The sequence below is a fragment of the Peromyscus maniculatus genome, chromosome 4 (assembly GCF_049852395.1).
Source record: "Peromyscus maniculatus bairdii isolate BWxNUB_F1_BW_parent chromosome 4, HU_Pman_BW_mat_3.1, whole genome shotgun sequence".
In the NCBI taxonomy this organism is placed as follows: domain Eukaryota; kingdom Metazoa; phylum Chordata; class Mammalia; order Rodentia; family Cricetidae; genus Peromyscus; species Peromyscus maniculatus.
In genome coordinates, this window is record NC_134855.1 from 63,421,098 (window position 1) to 63,443,001 (window position 21,904).

Here is a 21,904-nt window from a genome sequence, read left to right on the forward strand (position 1 = left end):
AACCTGAGAAGCAGCAGATCCCAAAAAATTTTAGGGGAAGATACTTGAGGGAAAAAGGGGGTTTGCAAGAATGGTCACATCTGTCCAATGCATGATAAACAAAGTGACACTAAAACCACTGAGAGAATCATCAATATTATGAGAGAGAAGTGAGCTTTCAGGCTGTATGGTCACAGCAGGATTCTCTGTTGTCTCAAAGTCCACTGGTCCTTGAAGAATGAAACTGTCCCTCATCTGGAAATCCATTGGACAAACACTCATATACTGATTGGAGGCCAACATTTTAATCTAGAGGAGCATCATAAACCACACATGAAACATTTTGATTTTATTCCTTGTGGACACTTGTGGTAGTAGATTTTTTTAAATTATTAAAACGGATTTATATAGGAAAACAGACCTTTGAAACTGCACTTTGATTTCAAACATGTTTTATTGAATTCAGGGATGAACCAGGTCCATACTTAGGATAGTCTTAATAGAATTTTCTTTGCCTAACTGTCCTTAGCAGCTTAATCACTAGATGCCTCCCCATTCCCTGCAGAAAATTGGATATCTTTGAGAAAAATGCATCAAGGAAGAGAATGTATTAGTATATGATTAAAGAAACTGTGAGATAAGAGCTGAGGCTATCCTAATTGTTTGGAAACATGAAAGAATCAGTGTTTCAGAGTCTATGCCATTTTATATAATCTTTCCAATGGGACCAAGACACTTAGGGTGGTTACACAATTACTTCTGAAGTAACAGTTATCTTCCCTAAATAATCACTATTATATATTTTTAAAACATGTTCATAATGTAGTAGTTCATGGCCAGATGACCATAATTCATTTTCAGTCTTAAATCATTGCATCATGAAACTATAAACCCAAACTTACATAATGAGAACTCTCCATGGTGTCTAATAAAAAAAATCTTTCTGTATGTACAATTCATCCTTAATATATAAAATATTATAAGTTGAATGAAACTTCATTATGATTTCTATTCCTTTGTTTGACCCTTAGCTTAGATTTTTTATTTCGTGTTATAATTTATGAATTTAAAAATATATACAATATAAGATTACCTATATCACGTTATGGATATAATCTAGTGGTTCATCATGATAAACAAAAATTAACACTTTTTGAAAACATCTTATTAGCTAATTCTCAGCACTAATTTGTGAGATATAAGAGCAAAGAGAGCAGATTCTCCAGTGAAATAATAGAAATAGAGCCAACAGCATGGCTCCATTCAGAAAATTCATCATGTAATATAATATGGATTAAAAATGATTTTTAGCTTTAATACCATTTTTTCTTATTTACTGTTTAGCTGGCATCTTCTTTGTGGCATAATCTTATTTAACTTTAATATTCAATGACTACTGTAAAACATATATTACTAAGTCTATACTTTGCATTGATTAATTTCAATTAGAAATTATTTTTACTTTTTCAAGACCAAGCTGAAACAACAAAAACTTCATTTTTCCATATTTATAAACTATAATTTCCAATGTGATCTTTGAATAGCATTTGAAGATGTTGTTTTTAGTACTATGTGCTTTATTCTTTTGAGTTGCAAAAGAAACAGGAGTTTGTGTAGAGGGAATTGGTTATAAAGAGACTTAAGCTTACTGTTTATTTCTATTATTTGATGATCTCTTGTGTCTTGTGGTCTGACAAAATATGAAATCTATGTGACTGAATTTTAAGGTATTAAGCGGGGATTCTGAATCCATGAGTAAAAGTTCTCTTAAGGGCCTCTTTTACTTCTTTGTTTCTGAGACTATAGATCAATGGATTGAGCATAGGAATGACTAGCGTGTAAAACACAGAGGCCATTTTATCAACATCAAAAGTATGGCTGGATTTGGGTTGCAGGTAAATAAACAGCAGGGTTCCATAGAATACAACTACTACTGTCAGATGAGAGCTGCATGTGGAGAAGGCTTTGGACCTCCCCTCCTTGGAGTTCATCCTGAGAATTGCCACAAAAATGAACACGTAAGATATGAGAACGATTAAGAGGGAGGAGAGTAAATTACAGCCTGAGAAAATTAAGATGATCAGTTCTAATTCATGTGTGTCAGAACAGAGCAGAGATATCAGAGGGACACAGTCACAGTAAAAATAACTGATGACGTTAGAGCCACAAAAGGACAGTGTAAATAACTTAATTGTGAGAAGTAGTGACACAAAGATGCTGTAGAGGTAGGGTACCAGTACCAGCGCCCAGCGCACTTTCCCTGCCATGATGATCACGTAGAGAAGAGGTTTGCAGATGGCTACATAGCGATCATAGGCCATGGCTGAGAGGATAAATAGTTCAGTGATGATGAAAATCTCAAAGAATGTCAGCTGTACAGCACACCCCGTGTAAGAAATAGTATTTTGCTGCATAACAAAGTTTACCATCATTTTTGGACCAATAACTGTGGAGTAACCAAGATCAGTGATAGATAAATGTCTCAGGAAAAAGTACATAGGGGTATGTAGTTTAGAGTCCAAGTGAGTCAGAATAACCATGCCCAGATTGCCCATCAGTGTGACCAAGTATATGATTAAAAATATTCCAAAGAGTGGTGCTTTGAGGCCAGGACTGGTAGTGAGTCCCAAGAGAATAAACTCAGTAACCTGGATCTTTGCAGTGTGGTTGAGTTTCTCCATTGGGCTTAATAGTGGCAACCTGTGTAGGAAGTAAGTTTAATGTAAGTTATTTTTGCAATGATGTATGTCAGAGAAACTATAGCATGGCATATAAGATACGGTTTCTTCACTTGAAGTCTCTGCTTCATTTCTGAAGTATAGAAGACAACAAGTATATTCCCCACAACTATGATACAGTGAGCTTTAAAAAGGCAGAATATGAGAAGTATTAGAATGGTCTTGATTTTGTTTCCTTGTTTTGGTGTCTGTTCTGAGACTGGGTCTTGCTATGTAGCCCAGGGCGACCTGAAGTTTGGTTTCATACTGTCTCTGCATTAATGGAGTCTTCTGCAGCTCTGTCTGGCTTCAAATTCATAGCATAGCTGAAGATGGCCTAGAGCTTCTGATCCTGCTGCTTCTACCCTCTGAGAGCTTGGATTACAGGTCTGTGCCATCACACCCAGCAATAAAGTAGTCATTTTGATAAAAGAATTAATTGCTACTTCATTTGTTGCCAAGTTTTTTTGAATTATGCAAAGACGTTTCTTATTTTATTTCTTCATTTAAAATTTTCAAGTTTTAAAGCACATACAGGCACTCACACATAAGAACACACATATGTGTGTTGTTGTTCTTGTGTGTGTGTGTGTTAGAGAGAGAAAGAGAGAGAGAGAGAGAGAGAGAGAGAGAGAGAGAGAGAGAGAGAGAGAGAGAGTTCAAAATTTTCCTTTGTTTCTTATCAAGTCAAGCCGATGCTTAAAGAAGTAATAAGAACTACTTACACACTACATTTTACACACAATTATATACATCTTTGACTAAGGATGAATGTTTCAGTACATCTCAGCTTGTTTACTAATGTTCAAAACCTAATTCTAGAGACTCTTCAGAATCTAACACCTCAGTCTGATTTCCTGCCACTCGTTTGTTCTTTGTGATGAATCACTATTTCTAATGATCTCAGAACCATGCATCTCTCTTTTGTGAAAACAAGGTCCTGATTGAATATCCTGAATGCTGTTAAATTGTGACAAATTGTGGAAAGAGGTCCAGTGGAAAGAATATCGATGCCAAGAGAAAGAGGGAAAATGCTGTGTGCTGCATATACTTCTAAGCTCTTTACCAACCTGAACTCATGTGATATTCACAGTACACTAGGAAGTATCATGTCTTCTCTACTGCTATAGGATGCAAATAAACTGAGGCTCAGAGGGCTGTAATACTTAATAAAGGTCCACTCAAATATAAGTGGTAAAATCAAGATTCAAATACCTCATCTAATATATGAATATAGTCTCATAAACACTACATTCTGCCTCTCCTGGAAAGGCTTCCCAAGTAAACATGAGATATACAGAGATGATACCAGATGGGTAATAATAGAAAAAAGATTCTGGTTAAAACAGATGACTGAGTAGCAAGACAGTAGGTTTTAAGTGAGCATTGTGAATAATGAACACAGACTACTAGTGACTGCAGAAAAGGTCTGCCCTAGTTATTAATACTATTAATATTTATGTTTTGGGTAGTAGTTGAGTTTAAGTATGTTTCTTAAAAACTATCAAAGCCTACTGTTCCTTCTTACCTGTGTGGAGACCCTGCTTAGGAATCCAACTGCTTTGATCTTAGTTTGTAACTGAATGGATTTAATGTATTTTCCTTTATATAACCTTTCATTGCTAGTCTCAGGAGACTCACTGTACTGAAGTTCAAATGCAAATGGGTAAATAAATTGTACATGATTTCCTGGGGGATTTAGAGTGTCTTGTACATCTATTAATTGTTCTTTGAATATATTATTAGGAAAAGTAAAATCCTTCATGCCTTAGTTTAATAGAATATATAAACTATGCAATATCATTAAACATTAAAAAATCACAAATATAACTTTATCAGCATCTTAGACACCTAGCATGATAGAATTAGCACTACCCTTTCACAATCTACAAATAAAAGGTACAATACATTCATATATTATAGATACATAAATATGACAAGATATGGAAACATATCTCTGGAAACAAATCTTGTGAGATATATTGTTTCTAATAAGTAACCTATAGTGAATAATAGTGAATCATAACATAGGTTTATAAAATATTTAATATGTGATTACCAGAAAAACTGGCTTGGATGGACCTCCATGTATTTTCACACATATGCCTTTTATTGAATTTATTTTAGCTTTGTTGGTCCATAGAATTATATTTCTTTTAAAAAATACATTGGAAAAAAGAAAACCCTAGCCAACATTTCTTCTCACATTTTCCTATCTGATATGATATCTTCTTTTCACTAGGATGGATCTATAAATTAAGCCCGTGTTAGGGAGATTGCTTTGTTCTTCAGATTACTAGGAATATTTCCATGGTTTTAACTACTGAATTTCACCAAATTTTTAATGAAGAAGTCACATTAATTTTCATCTATTTTTCAAAATGGAAATGGAGGACATTCTTTCAGCATTAGCATAACTGTCAACGTTACTTTTATAATGCAATCAGTCAGGGATATAACAATGATAACACATCTATAGACTAATATCCCTTTAACACAGATATAAAACTTGACAACAAAATTCTAATAAGGCCTGGGAAACAACTCAGTGGGTGAAAGTGATTGCTGTGCAAGTGCAGCAACCTGAATTTAATGTCAAGAAACCATGTTAAAATAAGTACTGCTATGAATTAAATTTCCAGAACCCACACAAAGTCAGAGGCTGAGATTCTGTAATGTCTATGCTGCTTCTGAAATGCAGAGAAAAACACCCAGACATTCCCAGGCTAGCTAACTTGGCATATGCAGCAGCAACCATCAAAGAGACCCTTTCTCAAATAAAATGGAAGGCAAGGAGAGACACAGAGGTTGTCTTGTGAATTCCCATGTACTTTGTGATAATCACATGCATACTATATTTTATTTATGCCTGCATTTATGCAGACTCTCTCTCTCTCTCTCTCTCTCTCTCTCTCTCTCTCTCTCTCTCTCTCTCTCTCTCTCTCTCACACACACACACACACACACACACACACACACACACACACACACACTCACACACACACACACTCACACACATACAATGCTAACAAATAAATCCAAAATGTAATCCATTACTTGAAAAATTTTTATTAATATATACCTAGTATGTAGTGTGACATTTCAATTAATGGTCATCAAATCCACAGACTTTTTATTCAAAAAAATGTTAAATTTAATATTATACATAGTGTAGAATCATGGGCAGTAATTTGTAATTTGGAAAGTCATTGTTTTGCATTTTATTTTTTTTGTTTCATTTTACTGATGAAAAAGAAACTTTTGTATTGGGCTTAATTCACTTTGAATTGCAATAATAAATTATGTTGCAAACATTACTGATTAGTTTCTCAGTGTCTGCTATTGAAGATAAGAACAACTCACTTGATTTTTAACAGTACATATCATACATATAGTCATAACAGATTCTGTTATATTTCATTTTGTATTAGTCAACAATTTCAAAACTTAATAATATTTTGTTATAAATGCAATTTTGCAGTTAAGGCTAATTAGACAGTGATTTTGAACAAGCATGGAATATTCTCATGATCTGATAATCCAGTCCTCAAGAAGTAAAAGAATGTTTTATAGCAAATAGACACCAGAATTGTGACAGTATTGGCCAATAGGTAGGGTGTTTTTATTTTCTTATATTTGAAGAGAGATATCTATCACATTTCACATTTATATTAGTTGATCTTTTTTTGTTCCAGCAAATAATTTTAATGAATAGAACGTAAGAAAAGATTAAGTGACTCAAGTGGAGTCAATCAACTAAAAACACAACAGTTTAAATTGAAATTCAGTATGTATGTGGCAATTCTGAATTTGATTTCTGTTCTTAAGGCAGTTGATTCATGAAGAAAATGACTGTTTTTGCTTTATAAGGTTTGGAGAAAAATGGGTATATTGGATAATGTTGGACACTGGTTTATATTTGGTATTCCCAGATGACTGGCAAAGCAGCTATATTTTCCAGTATTACATTATTAAGCACTTTGATATTACATATAAAATATACTTTCAAGGAATTGACAGGTTGAAAAAGAAGGCAGATCAGCCAAAGATCCTAAGACTCAAAAAAAAGTCAATGATTCTCTTTTATTGTGTATATTTCCTGTTTCTTGAAGTGAAATAAGCCAGAAAACTGATGACTACTGTAACAGAATAAAACAGTGAAAATGAGTGTATGCAAAACCAGATCTCAACATACAGAAAAGAGCTGCTTAGCTGTGATGGAAAGCAGTTCTTCCATAACAAAGACCATAGAAAAAACTTTGGATCATTCCTAACCACAAGGACCACAGAGAACAGGTAAGTCCGTGAGCTTGAATTTTGTGTTGTAAGATATCAAAACCAACCTAAGTTGGAATGGTAACTACTCACTAAGTACTGAGTCATCGACCATGTACACATTTCATGTATTATAGCATGTGCCATTTGGCGTTTTAAAGAATAATATGCAAAGTGTTTTATTCCTTATTAACAAGGTCTTTGGAGACACCAGGCTGATTATGAGGTAAATAGTTTTCTAAGATAATATGGTACAGAGGTGGGTTCAACATCTCTGTAAGTACTCGACTTTTGTTTTCTCTATGTGTGCCACTTGCAGATCCCCGAAATTAAACTTCAGGTAGTTCTTTTTCCTAACTGCTACCATCTTTCTACATCAGCACCGTGGATCACTTCCCTTGTGCTTTACTAAATTGACATCACCCCCATTCCTTACTTCCCAAGTGGCTCCTTTCTTCAATTAAGAAAATATGTGCAGTTGGAATTTGGCCACTGGGAATATTAAAATTATGAATAATACAATGTTTTAAATCACAAAATATATCTTATTGTGACATGCAAACATTGTGTATGTTTCATGGAAGTGCTTTTTCTCATCTTATTCTGCTTATTCTAGAATAGCAGCATGATGCTAATAAGTCTTAATTTGCCTGTCACACCAATTGGAAATGTTTTTATTATGTATGGACTTCCTTGTACAACACATGGGGGTTCAATAAAGAAATCTTAATTTAAAAAAAGTCTAAATATGGAAACAGATGAGTGTCCATTCTTTCAGCTCCATAGTTTTACAATATCAGGAACCATTATGCTTTCATTTTGCTGTGATTATTTTGTTCATGAATTTATTTTAAAATCTTAAAATGAACTTGTTCTTTGACAATTTCATACATTTATAAAATCTACGATCCCTGGCCCTCTTTAATCTCCCTCCCACTCCTATTACCATCTCTTTCTACAAGTCCCTTTCATATATCCATTTGTATTTTCTTATTTATTAAATACTTACTTTTTTTTAAAAAAAAAAGAGGTTTTATATTAAGAATTTTTAAGATTGTAATTGCATCACTTACCTCTTTCTTTGCTTACTCAAAGTCTTTGATTGCTGTCTTTCAAATTCATTGTGTCTTATTCCCTTAATTGTTACATTCATACCTGTGTGTGTGTTTGTGTGTGTACTCCGAAATACATAAATAGAAACTTCTCAGTCTGTATGATATTCCATGTGTGTATTAAAACATTATCTACATCCTTTCATGGCTGACCATATCAAAAGCTACACCCAAACATCTTACCAACATGGCTGCCTAAACATTTCCTGAGCAAGAATGACAATAATAGATAACTAACATGGAAGAGGGAAGCTCACAAGGCCTAAACTCCACACAAATGCTGGAAACAAGAGAAATGATCTTTTCTAGAGAAAAGGACACTATTTTTTAAAATCAAGGTCTGCTGAGTTTTAATCAGGGTCATGGATGTGATCATGGGTTTAAAAGCATTGATTGACAGCTAGTAGATTATTCAAAGGGTACACAAATGAAGAGAGGATGTAAGAGCCAGAGGAAAGGAAAAAGGGCTGTGAAATTCAGTCTTAAGGGCCAATAAAGTTCCAATAAAGTTGTGACATTACAGCAACTGTGACTACTTGCAAGGGGCCTACACAGAACTGGGCCTGACAACAGTAGATCATTAGTTTGCGAGCTCATGAGTTCCTAAACCTCTCTGCAGAACTATTGGAAACAGATGATTTTTTTAAAGGCAGTGCTTCCCTATGTAGATCAGGCTTACTAAGAATTCATATGTCACCCACATTGGTCTTTAGAATGTGGCAAGTACACCCTGTAGAATCTGGTGAATGCTGTGAATGCTGTGACATTAGGTATGAGCTAGCTCTCCCAGAAATATGTCATTGTGAATCTCACTGTTAATTTCCTGGGTGGCTTAAATTCATATAAAACTACTCAAGTCCAAGCCTTAAAATTTTATGAAGAAAACTTACTCTCTTATTGAGCTTTTTCTGTGTGCAGGAAATTTATCTCTTATTTTCTTCTTGTGAATTATGTATTCAACTAAATCATTAGCCACAGCTTTTATTAAAAAATCTTTTCATTCTTCCTTTGTACAAAGTGGCTAATCCTGAAAATACAGAAATCAGAAATCAAAAAATTCTACCGTTTTTCTTCTCTTTTCTTCTTCTTCTTCTTCTTCTTCTTCTTCTTCTTCTTCTTCTTCTTCTTCTTCTTCTTCTTCTTCTTCTTCTTCTTCTTCTTCTCTTCCTCCTCCTCTTCTTCCTCTTCTCTTCCTCCTTCTTTCTTTTTCCCCTCCTCCTCCTTGGTACATTTTAAACTACTTAATACTAATTTCTGCTAACATTTTTCTAGGTCCATCTGATATATGCTACTCAATAATGTTACCTGGAAGTCCTAGGTAGTTTGACTACCTTAAAGACAATATTTAATTGCACCAATTCAACTGTATGGTGTGATGCAATTTGAGTATTTTTCATTTTTTGCAATGAAATGACTCTCAAATATTTTGCATGTTTTCAGTGCAATGACTCTTTAAATTTTCATTGAATGTATATAGAATTTTAAAATAATTATTTTTATGTGTATGTGTGTGTGATTACATGAGTTTCTGTGCACTAGATGTATTCAGCTTCTCATAGTGGACAGAAGCCCTGGAATTGCAGTTACAGACAGCTGTGATTCTTCAGTGTAAGTGCTGGAAACTGAACTCAGGTCCTATGCACAAGCAGTAAGTGTTCTTAGCTGCCGTGCTATGTCTTCAGATCCTAAAATTATTTCTAATGAAGGCAAATGAAGAAACAATGCTCAGACGGTTTTTAAAAGATACCTGGTGTGAGAGCTAAGGTATTTAATCAGAGTACTTGGAAGGTGAAAGGAGGAGAATTGCTACCCATCTATACCAATTTGCATTACATATTGAGTTTTATGCTTATCTGAATTATAGCATGGAGTATTGTCTCAGAAATAGTTTTTAAGGTCACTGAAATGATGAATTATCAAATTTTCCAGGCCCTATATTACCCCTTTTATTATTTCTGCTATTGCTGTTGTTCTTTGTGTCATTACACAGTTTTGAATTAATTTATTGGGTCACTTCTTTTGAGCTTGAAGAACTAACATAACTTGATATTTCTTAAAAAAAAAACTTGGTAGCAAGTTCTCAAAAATAACACAATTTTTTTTTATGCAAAAAAGTAGGCATACTTCCACTGGATAATGTGGAGAATGGCACTGAACATGGATGGGTAAAACACAAGCAAATCCTTATATGCCAGACTCACTGTAACTTTGATAATACCATTGAAGAGTACTTGTATAGACTAAAGGAAAAATAAACAAAATATATACTATCATTTGACTTGCTTTTCATGAAATGAACAATATATTGATACTATCAACCAATGAGAATTGATGAAAATGTATTTCCATATTGGCTAATAATGAGGCAATAACCATACTGAAAAGATACAAAAATACTTCAATGCAGTATTCATACAGAAATATATAAATATGTATTCTTTGCCTGGGGTTATCATATCTCTGTAGATAATTTTAAAAATCTGTAATACTGGGCAGACAGTTAATAAGCAAGGACAGCAACAGGAATACAAGTATACCCCTCAGCACATTCATGAAGGGCTTAAGAGTACTAATCATAAATGACAGGTCAATGACTGTCAAGAAAATTGATTAAGTAAGACAAGATCATGGTACAGTAGGGATATTTACATTACTGAGTTATAGGTAGCAGAATTATATGTTGAAATGAAAATATTGACAAAGAACGAATGTAATAACAGTGTTTGGGATAGTCATTTTTTGGCAAAGTAATGAGAATTCTATTTCATGTAAACAAACAATATGTGGTATAAATGAATAACACTATATTGAAAAATAAAGGTTAACTCTGAGAGAAAGCAATTACTAGACAAAATGAACATGCCAGGGACAGATACTTTGGGCTTTCTCCCGGAAAGTGATAAACATACAAGAAACTTAGCCATTTTCTTTTTGAAATTCTCATTATTTCTGATGTTGCCTCTTCATGTCACTCTCCTTATTGCTCGTGTGTGTGTGTGTGTGTGTGTGTGTGTGTGTGAGAGAGAGAGAGAGAGAGAGAGAGAGAGAGAGAGAGAGAGAGAGAGAAAGAGATTAGGTGAGTGGTGTCTAGAGTGTATTCTCTCTATTTTTGTATAAAATAAACTTATTGCCAAAAAGATTTATTTACTTTTTTCAAATTTTGTTTTTATTATTAATCTATTCATTGTAACACTAATTCTGAAAGGTCTTTTAATTAAAAAAAAATCCTGATGCCAGATATTGGGGAAAATGCTGAAAGATCATAGAGATAAAGGAACAAGTCACACATAGCCACCACACCTTACCTCATCAACTCCTCAGTCTGAAAAAGCCTCAGCTGAGAGGTCTCTAGTTGAAAGGGACACTTCTGCTGAAAAGTCTTTAGTTCCTGTCTCCTCCCACCTTACATATCTTTCCCTACCCAGTTATCACTTCCTGGGATTAAAGGCTTGTGTACTTCCCAGTACTGGAATTAAAGGTGTGTGCTACTACTGCCTGGCTCTGTTTTCTCTCCTAGACTAAGTCAATCTCATGTAGTTCAGGGTGGTTTTGAACTCGCAGAGATCCAGATGGATCTCTGCCTCCAAGTGCTAGGATTAAAGGAGTGTGCCACAACTGTCTGGCCTCTATGTTTAATCTAGTGGCTTGTTCTGTTCTCTGATGTTCAGGCAAAGTTTATTAAGGCATACAAATATATCACTACAATTCATAATAGTTAAAGTAATATAAAAATAATGCATTGTACAAATTCATATTGAAACAATTATGTTTTTAATGTTTTCTGAATATATTTAATTGGGAAAATTTATATTTTAGGAAAACCTAAAGAAAATAATTTGCACAAATTACTCAACGTTCTTTGCAGGGCATATTTTACATCTTTGTTCCTCAAGCTATAGATCAAGGGATTCAACATAGGGATAACCAGGGTATAGAATATGGATGCCACCTTATCAGTGTCAAAGGAGTGGCTGGAATTGGGCTGCACATACATAAATATCAAAGTCCCATAGAAGACAATGACCACTGTCAGGTGGGACCCACAGGTGGAGAAGGCCTTCCGCCTGCCCTCAGCAGAGTTCATCCTCAGAATAGCTATGAGGATTAGCAGGTAAGAAACAAGGACAATCACAAGAGAGGAAATCAAATCAAAGGCTGCTAAAATTAGAATTATCAGTTCAACTTCATGTGTATCTGAGCACAGCAGAGATAACAAGGGAAGACTGTCACAATAGAAATGTCTGATGACATTGTAACCACAGAACGACAAAGTGAAAATCTTAATTGTGACCAGAAGAGAAACAAATGTGCAATAGAGATAAGGAATCGCCACTAGTACCCAACATACCCTTTGTGACATGATGACAGTATAAAGCAGAGGCTTACAGATGGCCACATAGCGGTCATAGGACATTGCAGACAGAATAAAAAGCTCACTAACAATGAACACAAGAAAGAAAGCAAGTTGTGTAGCACAAAGGTTAAATGATATTGTATTTTTGTCCACAACAAAATTCACTAACATTTTGGGTCCCACAGATGTAGAATAACCAAGATCTGTGATAGCCAGATGTTTGAGAAAGAAGTACATGGGTGTTTGCAGCCTGGCGTCCACTGTGGTGAGGATGATCATGCCCAAGTTGCCCATCAGTGAGATCAGATAGATAATGAGGAAGAGTCCAAACAATGGGGCCTGAAGCTCAGTGTGGTCTGTGACGCCCATCAGAATGAACTCTGTCACCACTGTAAGGTTGTCTTTCCCCATCCTGGCTTATCAGAAAACCTGTTCAGAGTAGAGACACCAGCATCAACAATAGCTATCCTGTACTATCAACTGGCAGATACTTAGTATACAACATTAGTATAATTAGCATATATTCATATTTTAAAAATTTGTGACATGTGAGTATAAACTCACTGTTCTTAAATGACAATAAGTGTCATAGAGTTAGACATGCAAAAATAGACTGAATGCTTTATTTGAGTTTGATTTCATTCACCAAACATTTTTTACATTGCATATACATTTCTTATATGTAATTTGAAGATAAGCTTCTTTTGCTACTATAGAATTGAGGACAATTAAGTTTAAATACATTTCATATATCAAATATCCTTTTCTCAATAATAGCACATAAGAATATTTCCTTGATGCTATGAAACATGATAAATTCTATATACATATAGAGATAAATCACAGTTAGATAGTAGAAGATTTAGATAGATAGAGTAGATAGATAGATTTATGATAGCTGTGTGGCAGATATGACAGCTATTGAAATATAAGGCAAATATTTATAAAAGTCATAATAACACTCAACATTCAGCTGGAGAGGACACACACTCCTGTAACTTCAGGACATGAAAAGGTGACTAAAAGTGATTGTTTATTTAAAATCAGTGTGGGCCTCATTGTTGTGGAATATCTTTCTGTATATTGTGAATATGTGTTGCTACCACTGTCTAATAAATAGTGCTATTTTGGCCTATGACAAGGCAGCTTAGAGGCATATGGGAAATCCAAGCAGAGATACCGAGAGAAGAAAGGAGAGGTAATTTTCCTATGCTAAATTAAAACTTTCCCTTTTGATTAGATAGAAAAGGAGAAGTGTTGTGGGATGTCTTTCTGTATGCTGTGAATATGTGTTGCTCACACTGGTTAATAAATAAAACTGTTTTGGCCTATGGTAAGGCAGCTTAAAGGCAGTCAGGAAATCCAAGCAGAGATACTGAGAGAAGAAAGAAGAAGAGGGAAAGATGCCTGGCTGCCAACCAAGGAGCAGCAAGATGCCAGAAGACCAGTAGCACCACTTGGCAAAACAGATTAATAGAAATGGGTTAATTTAAGATGAAAAAGCTAGCTGGTAAACTGCTTGCCATAGGCCATACAGTTTATAAATAATATTAAGCCTCTGAGTGATTATTTTATAAGCAGCTACATGACTGTGGGGCCAGGCAGGACCAGAGAAGCTTACCATTACACCACATAGTGTGATCTTGTCTAAGAAACTCAGAAATAAATCAAAAGAAAATTAAACAAAAAATATTCATTTTCAGTATTTAAGAATGATGATCCTCCTTCAATATTTGATGAGTAATTGTAGTCACATAGACAATCTAATTTGGATAAAGATAACATTTAATAATAAAGATTGTATTCACTGAAAAACATTACTATTTCAGTCATGCAAAAATGTATAGCTGTGTTTTTTAGAAATGACTAAAACCATCTATTTCAGTATAATCAATTAAAAATTTTATACCTCAGCCGGGCGGTGGTGGCACACACCTTTAATCCCAGCACTCGGGAGGCAGAGCCAGGCGGATTTCTGTGAGTTCAAGGCCAGCCTGGGCTACCAAGTGAGTTTCAGGAAAAGGCGCAAAGCTACATAGAGAAACCCTGTCTTGAAAAACAAAAAACAAACAAACAAAAAAAATTTATACCTCTTGTTCGTACATGTCAAACTTCAACAACTGGACAGATGTTGAATATATTTATAAATAGGAGCAATAAACAATGTCACCCTGCTAATCATTTATATGTAGTGAAGAAAATATCAGAGGGTTTTTATGGAGATATCCTCTATATTATTCTCTCCCCTCTTTTATGAGACAGGATCTCATTATATACCCCAGTTACTCTCAGACTTTTAATACCTCTTACCTCAACCATCCTGAGTGCTTTGTTTACAGACGTGTTGTCAACACCTGACCTTATGCTGTACTTAGTGTAATGGTATATTCAAATACTATTTTTGGAAAATACCACAATGACTAAATAGAATATACTATAGAAGAGACACACAAAATTCCTGAAAATGATTGAAATCCTTTCGTTACTATAGGATAGGCAATAAGAATTTCTTCATATTAAGATATAGTGTGTGATAAGACAGAAAAGCTTATAGCTAATCAAATGGAACTTAGCTGAATGCCATAAAGATAAAAAGTTGGAGTTTGAAGTAGAATGCATGTTGATGGATAAGAATTACTATCAAATTAGTAAAATGATGAGATCTGGTGCTTTAAAAGGAGAAATAAAAATGATGTCTATTATGAAAATTATAGTAAAAGTCATGTCTAAATGAGACATGAGCAAAAATTAAAATGAATAAATGAACATAAAATATTAATGTGATTTGCACTTAAATTTTTAAAAATATTCCTTCTCAGTTTATACTGCTTCCCATTTTCTTACCATGCCTCTAGTATGGCCCATTTATTGTATAGACATATGCCAGGAAGCATATGAAATCAATATGCTCAAGGATTGCAATAAGAGCAATATGAGACTTTATTTTGTTAACTTATATCTTTTGTAGTTATTTGTGACAAATATAAAACAAAATCACCTTTTGTAAGTCCCTGATTATTTGCAAATTTATCTTCACTAAGATTTTTAAGTTAGTACATAAATTAATGTGTTTCTTTAGGGAATACTTGTGCGTGTAAGTAATTATTCTTTGTTCCCATTTGTCATCCTTTCTAGTTATCCTTTCTTCATCTCCATTCTTCATCTACAGCTCTGGAGGATCTCATTTTTTTTCTTCAACTTCTTCTCCCTCATGATCTGAGAGCAGAGAAGGGTAATGGTTTTCTTGGGAAGTGTGAAAACAGCCTTGACCTCCCTTTCACCAGCTTTGGAGTTCTATTTGAAGAACCAGATTGCTTTTTCAGCTTTCACTATCAGTTGGGTCACTGTCATGTTTTAGTTCTGTACCAATGCTTTATCCTGTAAGAAATTTGTATCTAAGTTTGTCAGACCTCATCGAAAATCAAATGAATTTTGGATATTCTATTTTACCATGAGACTACCTTCTTAACTATCTACTACAAATTTAAATAATGAATGAGAATAATATTATCCTTGCTTTCTAATTAAAAACCCACATTTTTAGTGTCACCAGAGCCTAGACACTAAGTAGTTATTTGTAGGGAAATCAACACGAGTTATCATTGCTGTCAAAAACTTCATCATGCCATTTTAATATCCATATCATTATGCTTATCTATTATTTACTCTCAATTTGTGTTTCAGTTTCAGATAAACATATAAATTCTCATATATTTATATAAGCAACAGAATGATATTTTAAGAATGTATTTTATTCCATAAAAGTATATAAAATATAAGGAAATGTTCATACGAATTCAGGAAAATCATATAGTATCTCAGTTACATTTGGTGGCAGGAAGCACTGAACACTGAATAATAAATGGTGACAATTTTCTTTGTCTTCACTATTTAAGTGGAACTATACATATGTCAACAAAACATTGTGGATATCTGTGACACATTATACTACATGATAGTATTGATTTTCTTTTCCTTTTCTTTTTTTTTTTTACCTGTGATGAAGCTTCCATGTTCCCTTTCGTGTGCTTCTCACATGGAAAAAAAATGAGCATAGCTTATATGTTTTCTCACCTTTTGAGGATGTCTCTTGAGAGATGCCAATCAATACTTTGAATACTCCCAGAGCATTTTAGGGTAAAACTAAATGTCTAGAGGATGCTCATTAACAATGTGAATTTATGTACACTAGTTGTAATGATTCATTATGATATATATATATATATATATATATACTTATATAATATATGTAATATATTTATATATAACATATAACTATATATATATATATATATATATATATATATATATAAAACAATTAAGTACTTTGAAACTTCATCTCTAGATAATTATAGAGAATATAGCCCAGTAATCATTCTAATACTTTGGGTAAATAAAGCTACAAATATAAAGCACTTCCATACTAGAAGCATGAGGATATCTGTGAATTCATCTTCCTATAAAATAAACAGAAAATTATGTTAAACACTTTACTATTTATTTTAATAAAACTTACGAGGAGCCCCCAACTGGATCAGGCCCTCTGGATAAGTGAGACAGTTGATTAGCTTGAACTGTTTGGGAGGCCCGCAGGCAGTGGGACTAGGACCTGTCCTTAGTGCATGAGCTGGCTGTTTGGAACCTGGGGCCTATGCAGGGATACTTGGCTCAGCCTGGGGAAGGGGACTGGAACTACCTGGACTGAATCTAGGAGGCTGAACTGAATCCCTGGGGGAGTCCTTGCCCTGGAAGAGATGAGAATGGGGGGTGGGCTGGGGGGAGGGCGGGGATGGCCTGGGGTGGGAGGAAGGAGGACAGGGGAATCTGTGACTAATATGTAAAATTAAATCAAATTATAAAGTAAAAAAAAAAAACCTAAAAAAAACCTTATGAAATTACCACATTTTAGCAACCATCTGGAGTGCTTGTTAAAAAAACCTGCCAAATCTTGTAAGAATAATAAAATTTGTAGTAATGTTTATTTAAATTAGTCATATTTAATGACAAGATACAATGGATTAAAGACAGATACTAGGCAATAGCATTGACAAAGTAGTGAACTTACAGTAGCTGTCTGAGATAGAAGATCAACTATTATCAGTTTGAAGAAGTCATTTTTATGGTTCTTATCCTCACCTTACTTGACTAATTCAATGAAATAGTCTTATACCTGAAATAAAGGAAAAGAACACTATGCAAATCTTGTTTAGGTTGTATATACACACATGTGTATAGCAATAACAATTAAAGAAGAAGTCATGAATTTGAAAGGATGTCAGAGTGGCAGCAGGGATTGCAGGAGAGGGGGAGGGGTGTGAGAATAATATAATGGCAGTGCATTCATGTGAAATTCTCAAAATATAAAAGAAAATATCATTGACAATGCTGTTAATCATAAACATTATTTAGGACAAAAGTCTGGGTCAATGACTAAAGATGAATCTTATGAAGTTATTCAAAAGGGGCTTTAAGAAGAATTTTCTCGTATTGAGGAAGCATAGTAGGCACACTTACCTTTAGGTATTAGGTTAAGATTCAGAATGTAGTGAGAGGGTATGCTGCTGTAGGAAAGTAGCATAGAAGGTTGCTTTCGAAGATTCATGACATCACTAGACCTGAGAAGCTATGTTTCCAGTACCAAGACTAGTTTCCTTCCTGCTGAATATGCCTTAAATCCAATTAGACAGCTATTGGTTGCCACCAACATGTGGGTGGCATCAATGTTAAATTTTAAAACTCAGCACATGATTTTTCTGAGCTAGAGTGTTGAATCCATTCTCTTAGTGAGGCTGGCTGGAATAGCCAGAAAACTAGAAAGTGGAGGCTTAAACAGAAATGTCAGCCCCTAAGCATTTGTCTATGTTTCTCAGCTATAAAGAAATACCTGCCACAGGACCACTTATAAGGAACAGAAATGAAGTTCCTTATATTTGGGAGCTTTTAAACTCATGATCAAGATGACTACACGTATGATGTCTATCCTAAGTCTACCTCTCATAGACAACTGGCTAGTTGTTTTCATATTGCCTAATGTTCCCTCATGTACAATGTTATTGATGCTACTTTCACTTATATTGTGTAAATGCTCTTCCTACAGGACTTAATTAGGTCATTAAGGACCAATCTCGATATCACCATTTTGTCTATTATCTTAGTCACTTTTATACTGCTGTAAAAAGTACCACAACAAAGACCACTTATACAAAAAAAGAGTTTATTGGGGGTTACAGTTCATGACCATGATTGTAGGGAGGATGACAGCAGGCAGGCAGGAATCGTGCTAGAGCAGTAGCAGAGAGCTTACTTACATTTTGATCCACAAGAGGCAAGGAAAGCTAACTGTGAATCACATGAGGTTTTGCAACCTCCAAGCTGACTCCTAGTCACACACCTCCTTCAATAAGGTCACACCTGCTTATTCTTCCCAAGTAGTTCTACCAACTGGGGACCAAGAATTCAAATATATTAGCCTATAAGAACCATTCTTATTAAAACCACTATAGTTATTCATTCAAAACACATAAATTTGGGGGACACATCAGACCACAACAGTGTTGATTGTGTGACCTATGAACAGATACCAACATAGGACAGAATACTGAATTCATGGATGGAGGAACTTAGAAAATTTTCTGACTAATTACTAGCTTATGTCCAAACCAAATGCACAAATATTCCTATCAAGCACATACAAGACAAAATGTAGACTTTGTGTCATAAAATTCACTAAGCAAACAAAAAATAGCAATAGAAATAATACTAAAAGCACCAACTCTAGTGGTGGTGTTGGTGGGGATTCAACAGTGCGTGTGTATTATTTCTGTAAATTGTTAAAGCTATAATCTCCTGGTAATTCTCCTAAAGATCTTAAGAATATTCAATATACACAAAATTCAGAATATAGCTACAGACTTCTGGAGATCTTTTCAAGAAGAAAATAGGACCAGAAATTGATGAAAATGCATGACATTCAGAAAATAAAGGACAATATATAATAAATGTCATCCATCATCTAGAATTACTTTAAAAATAAATAAATAATATTGAAATTAAATATAAAAGTTCTGTAGGATAGAAAATAAGAAAAATTAAAATTATACAATGTTCAAAGACACGATCTCTACATGGCATTGACTTTGTTTGCAGTAATTTTAGGTTTAAAACATAAATGAAAACAAGATTAAGCAGACAAATGTCCAAACACATAAAATAAAAGAAAACAAAAATCCCTGCAAATCTAACAACCAAACACATGTTACAGAAATATAATTAACCATGTGTCACCATTTGTATAAGATGAGAGCAGTAGAAATGCTAAAGACATATTGAATCAAAACCTATAAATGTTGGGAGGAAAGTGACATCTAATGGAGTTCTGTAACTACTTAAGAACTATTTTTTTGACTACAAGTGATACATTACAATGTTCTATATATTATCATGTGTTTTTCTTTTTTGTGAATCAAGAAATATACTGCTATAAATACTAGTATTGACTTATGCTTCCTTTACCACATTTTATTAAAACACTCCATGTTATATATTAAGTACAAAGTTTACTTAGGTCCTTAAAGACTCTTAGAAAGGCGTTTTTCACTTCTTTGTTTCTAAAGCTGTAGATCAAGGGATTAAGCATGGGAATCACTAAAGTATAAAACACAGATGCTATTTTATCAGTTTCAAATGAGTGAGTGGATTTGGGCTGTAAGTACATGAAGAGTAGAGTCCCGTAAAATACTACCACCACTGTCAGATGAGAACCACAAGTTGAGAAGGCCTTTTTCCTACCCTCTGCAGAATGCATTCCATATATGGCTAGTAGAATCAGAAAGTAAGATACTAAGACTACAGAGAGAGAGGAGATCAAATTAAGTGCTGAAAATAATATGATCAACAATTCTATATCCCGTGGATTTGAACACAGTAAAAGTAACATGGGGACGTTGTCACAGTAGAAGTGGCTGATGACATTTGAGCCACAGAAAGTCAGTGTAAAAATCTTACTAGTTATCAGCACAGCCTGGAAGATACTGTAGAGGTATGGAATGCCCACCAGCACATGACAACGTCTCTGAGACATGATCACACTGTAGAGCAAAGGGTTGCAGATAGCCACATAGCGATCATAGGCCATGGCAGACAAGATGAAAAGTTCACTGATAATGAAAGTGATGTAGAATGCCATCTGTATGGCACAAGCATAGTAAGAAATGATATTTTGATCCACCACAAAATTCACCATCATCTTTGGGTAAATTACAGTACAATTGCCGAGATCAATGAAAGCCAGATGTCTGATAAAATAATACATAGGTGTGTGAAGGCGAGAATCCAACTCTGTCAAAATGATCATGCTCAGGTTGCCTATGACGGCGATTCCGTAGGTGACTAGGAAGATCCCCAAAAGAGGAAGCTGCAGCTCAGGCCTGTGTGTGATTTGTGTCAGAATGAATTCAGCTGGCGCTGTTGAGTTCCTGTGGCTCATTTCAATCTTCTGAAAAGATACACAGGTGCCATTAACTTTTGCATAGAATTATTCAAGCAAATTCAAAGACAAGACAAAAAGCTGCAGTTAATGGCTCATAGAAAAATGATTTTAGTATCTGATTCTAAATGTTAAATAAAGTTTGGAAGACCTACTTCCTAAAAGGGGAAGTCCTTGTGAGATACACTCAGAGTTATTATTTATATTATTACTAGAGTCAGTAAAATAAAATATGCATCCTAATGGCTGTGAGAAAAAATGATTTTATTATTTGCTCAGATACTGGCAATGCAATCATTAGATACTTGTGTAGAAATATTGAATATATTTTATTCATCTAGAAGACTACAATTTTTCTAAATAAACTTTCTCTTATGTATGATAATTCTCATGGATTTTAGATAAGCTTAAATATAATGGTGGATACAACATGAAACTAATGACATTTCGATTTAGTTTTGTGTTTGGACATTTAAGGTCCTATGTAGGGCTTGTAATAATTGGTATAAAAAAGGTATCACTATGTCAAACTTGTAAAGCAAGCTATGTTTTTCTAATATCAAATCATTAGTCCTGAAAACGTACATAAAAGTTGTATGGAACAAACAGGATATATTTAAGAATACATATACACATATATTATTGTCATAGACATAGTTATTGCATATATATACATCATTTACATATATGTATATGCATATATACATTTAATAAATTTTACTGAAAAGGAAACCATGAATTTGAAGGAGAATGGGGAGGTTTATATGGGAGGGTTTGGAGGGAGGAAAGGAAAAGAATAAATGTAATTATATTATAGTTTAAAAAATAAGAGTCGCCGGGCGGTGGTGGCGCACGCCTTTAATCCCAGCACTTGGGAGGCAGAGCCAGTTGGATCTCTGTGAGTTCGAGGCCAGCCTGGGCTACCAAGTGAGCTCCAGGAAAGGTGCAAAGCTACACAGAGAAACTCTGTCTCGAAAAACCA

General features: G+C 34.4%; 3 protein-coding genes across 3 annotated transcripts; all 3 read right to left on the reverse strand.

Moving 5' to 3' along the window:
* Positions 1–1,709: 1,709 nt before the first annotated feature.
* Positions 1,710–2,663, reverse strand: Or8k1 (olfactory receptor family 8 subfamily K member 1). Its single transcript, XM_006989695.3, has one exon. The coding sequence runs from the start codon at positions 2,658–2,660 to the stop codon at positions 1,710–1,712; it is 951 nt and encodes a 316-aa protein (XP_006989757.2). The 5' UTR covers positions 2,661–2,663.
* A 9,225-nt stretch (positions 2,664–11,888) lies between these two features.
* LOC102924795 (olfactory receptor 8K3-like) lies at positions 11,889–12,848 on the reverse strand. The gene has a single exon (XM_006989696.2). It carries the CDS (start codon positions 12,846–12,848, stop codon positions 11,889–11,891), a length of 960 nt encoding a protein of 319 aa, XP_006989758.2.
* Positions 12,849–19,871: 7,023 nt separating this feature from the next.
* LOC102921887 (olfactory receptor 8K5-like) lies at positions 19,872–20,927 on the reverse strand. The gene has a single exon (XM_006989761.3). The coding sequence runs from the start codon at positions 20,920–20,922 to the stop codon at positions 19,981–19,983; it is 942 nt and encodes a 313-aa protein (XP_006989823.2). The 5' UTR covers positions 20,923–20,927; the 3' UTR covers positions 19,872–19,980.
* Positions 20,928–21,904: the final 977 nt, after the last annotated feature.

Bases quoted from the DNA above. Each gene is read 5' to 3' on its own strand.
- Or8k1 (XM_006989695.3), bottom strand. From the start codon at position 2,660: ATGGAGAAACTCAACCACACTGCAAAGATCCAGGTTACTGAGTTTATT.
- LOC102924795 (XM_006989696.2), bottom strand. From the start codon at position 12,848: ATGGGGAAAGACAACCTTACAGTGGTGACAGAGTTCATTCTGATGGGC.
- LOC102921887 (XM_006989761.3), bottom strand. From the start codon at position 20,922: ATGAGCCACAGGAACTCAACAGCGCCAGCTGAATTCATTCTGACACAA.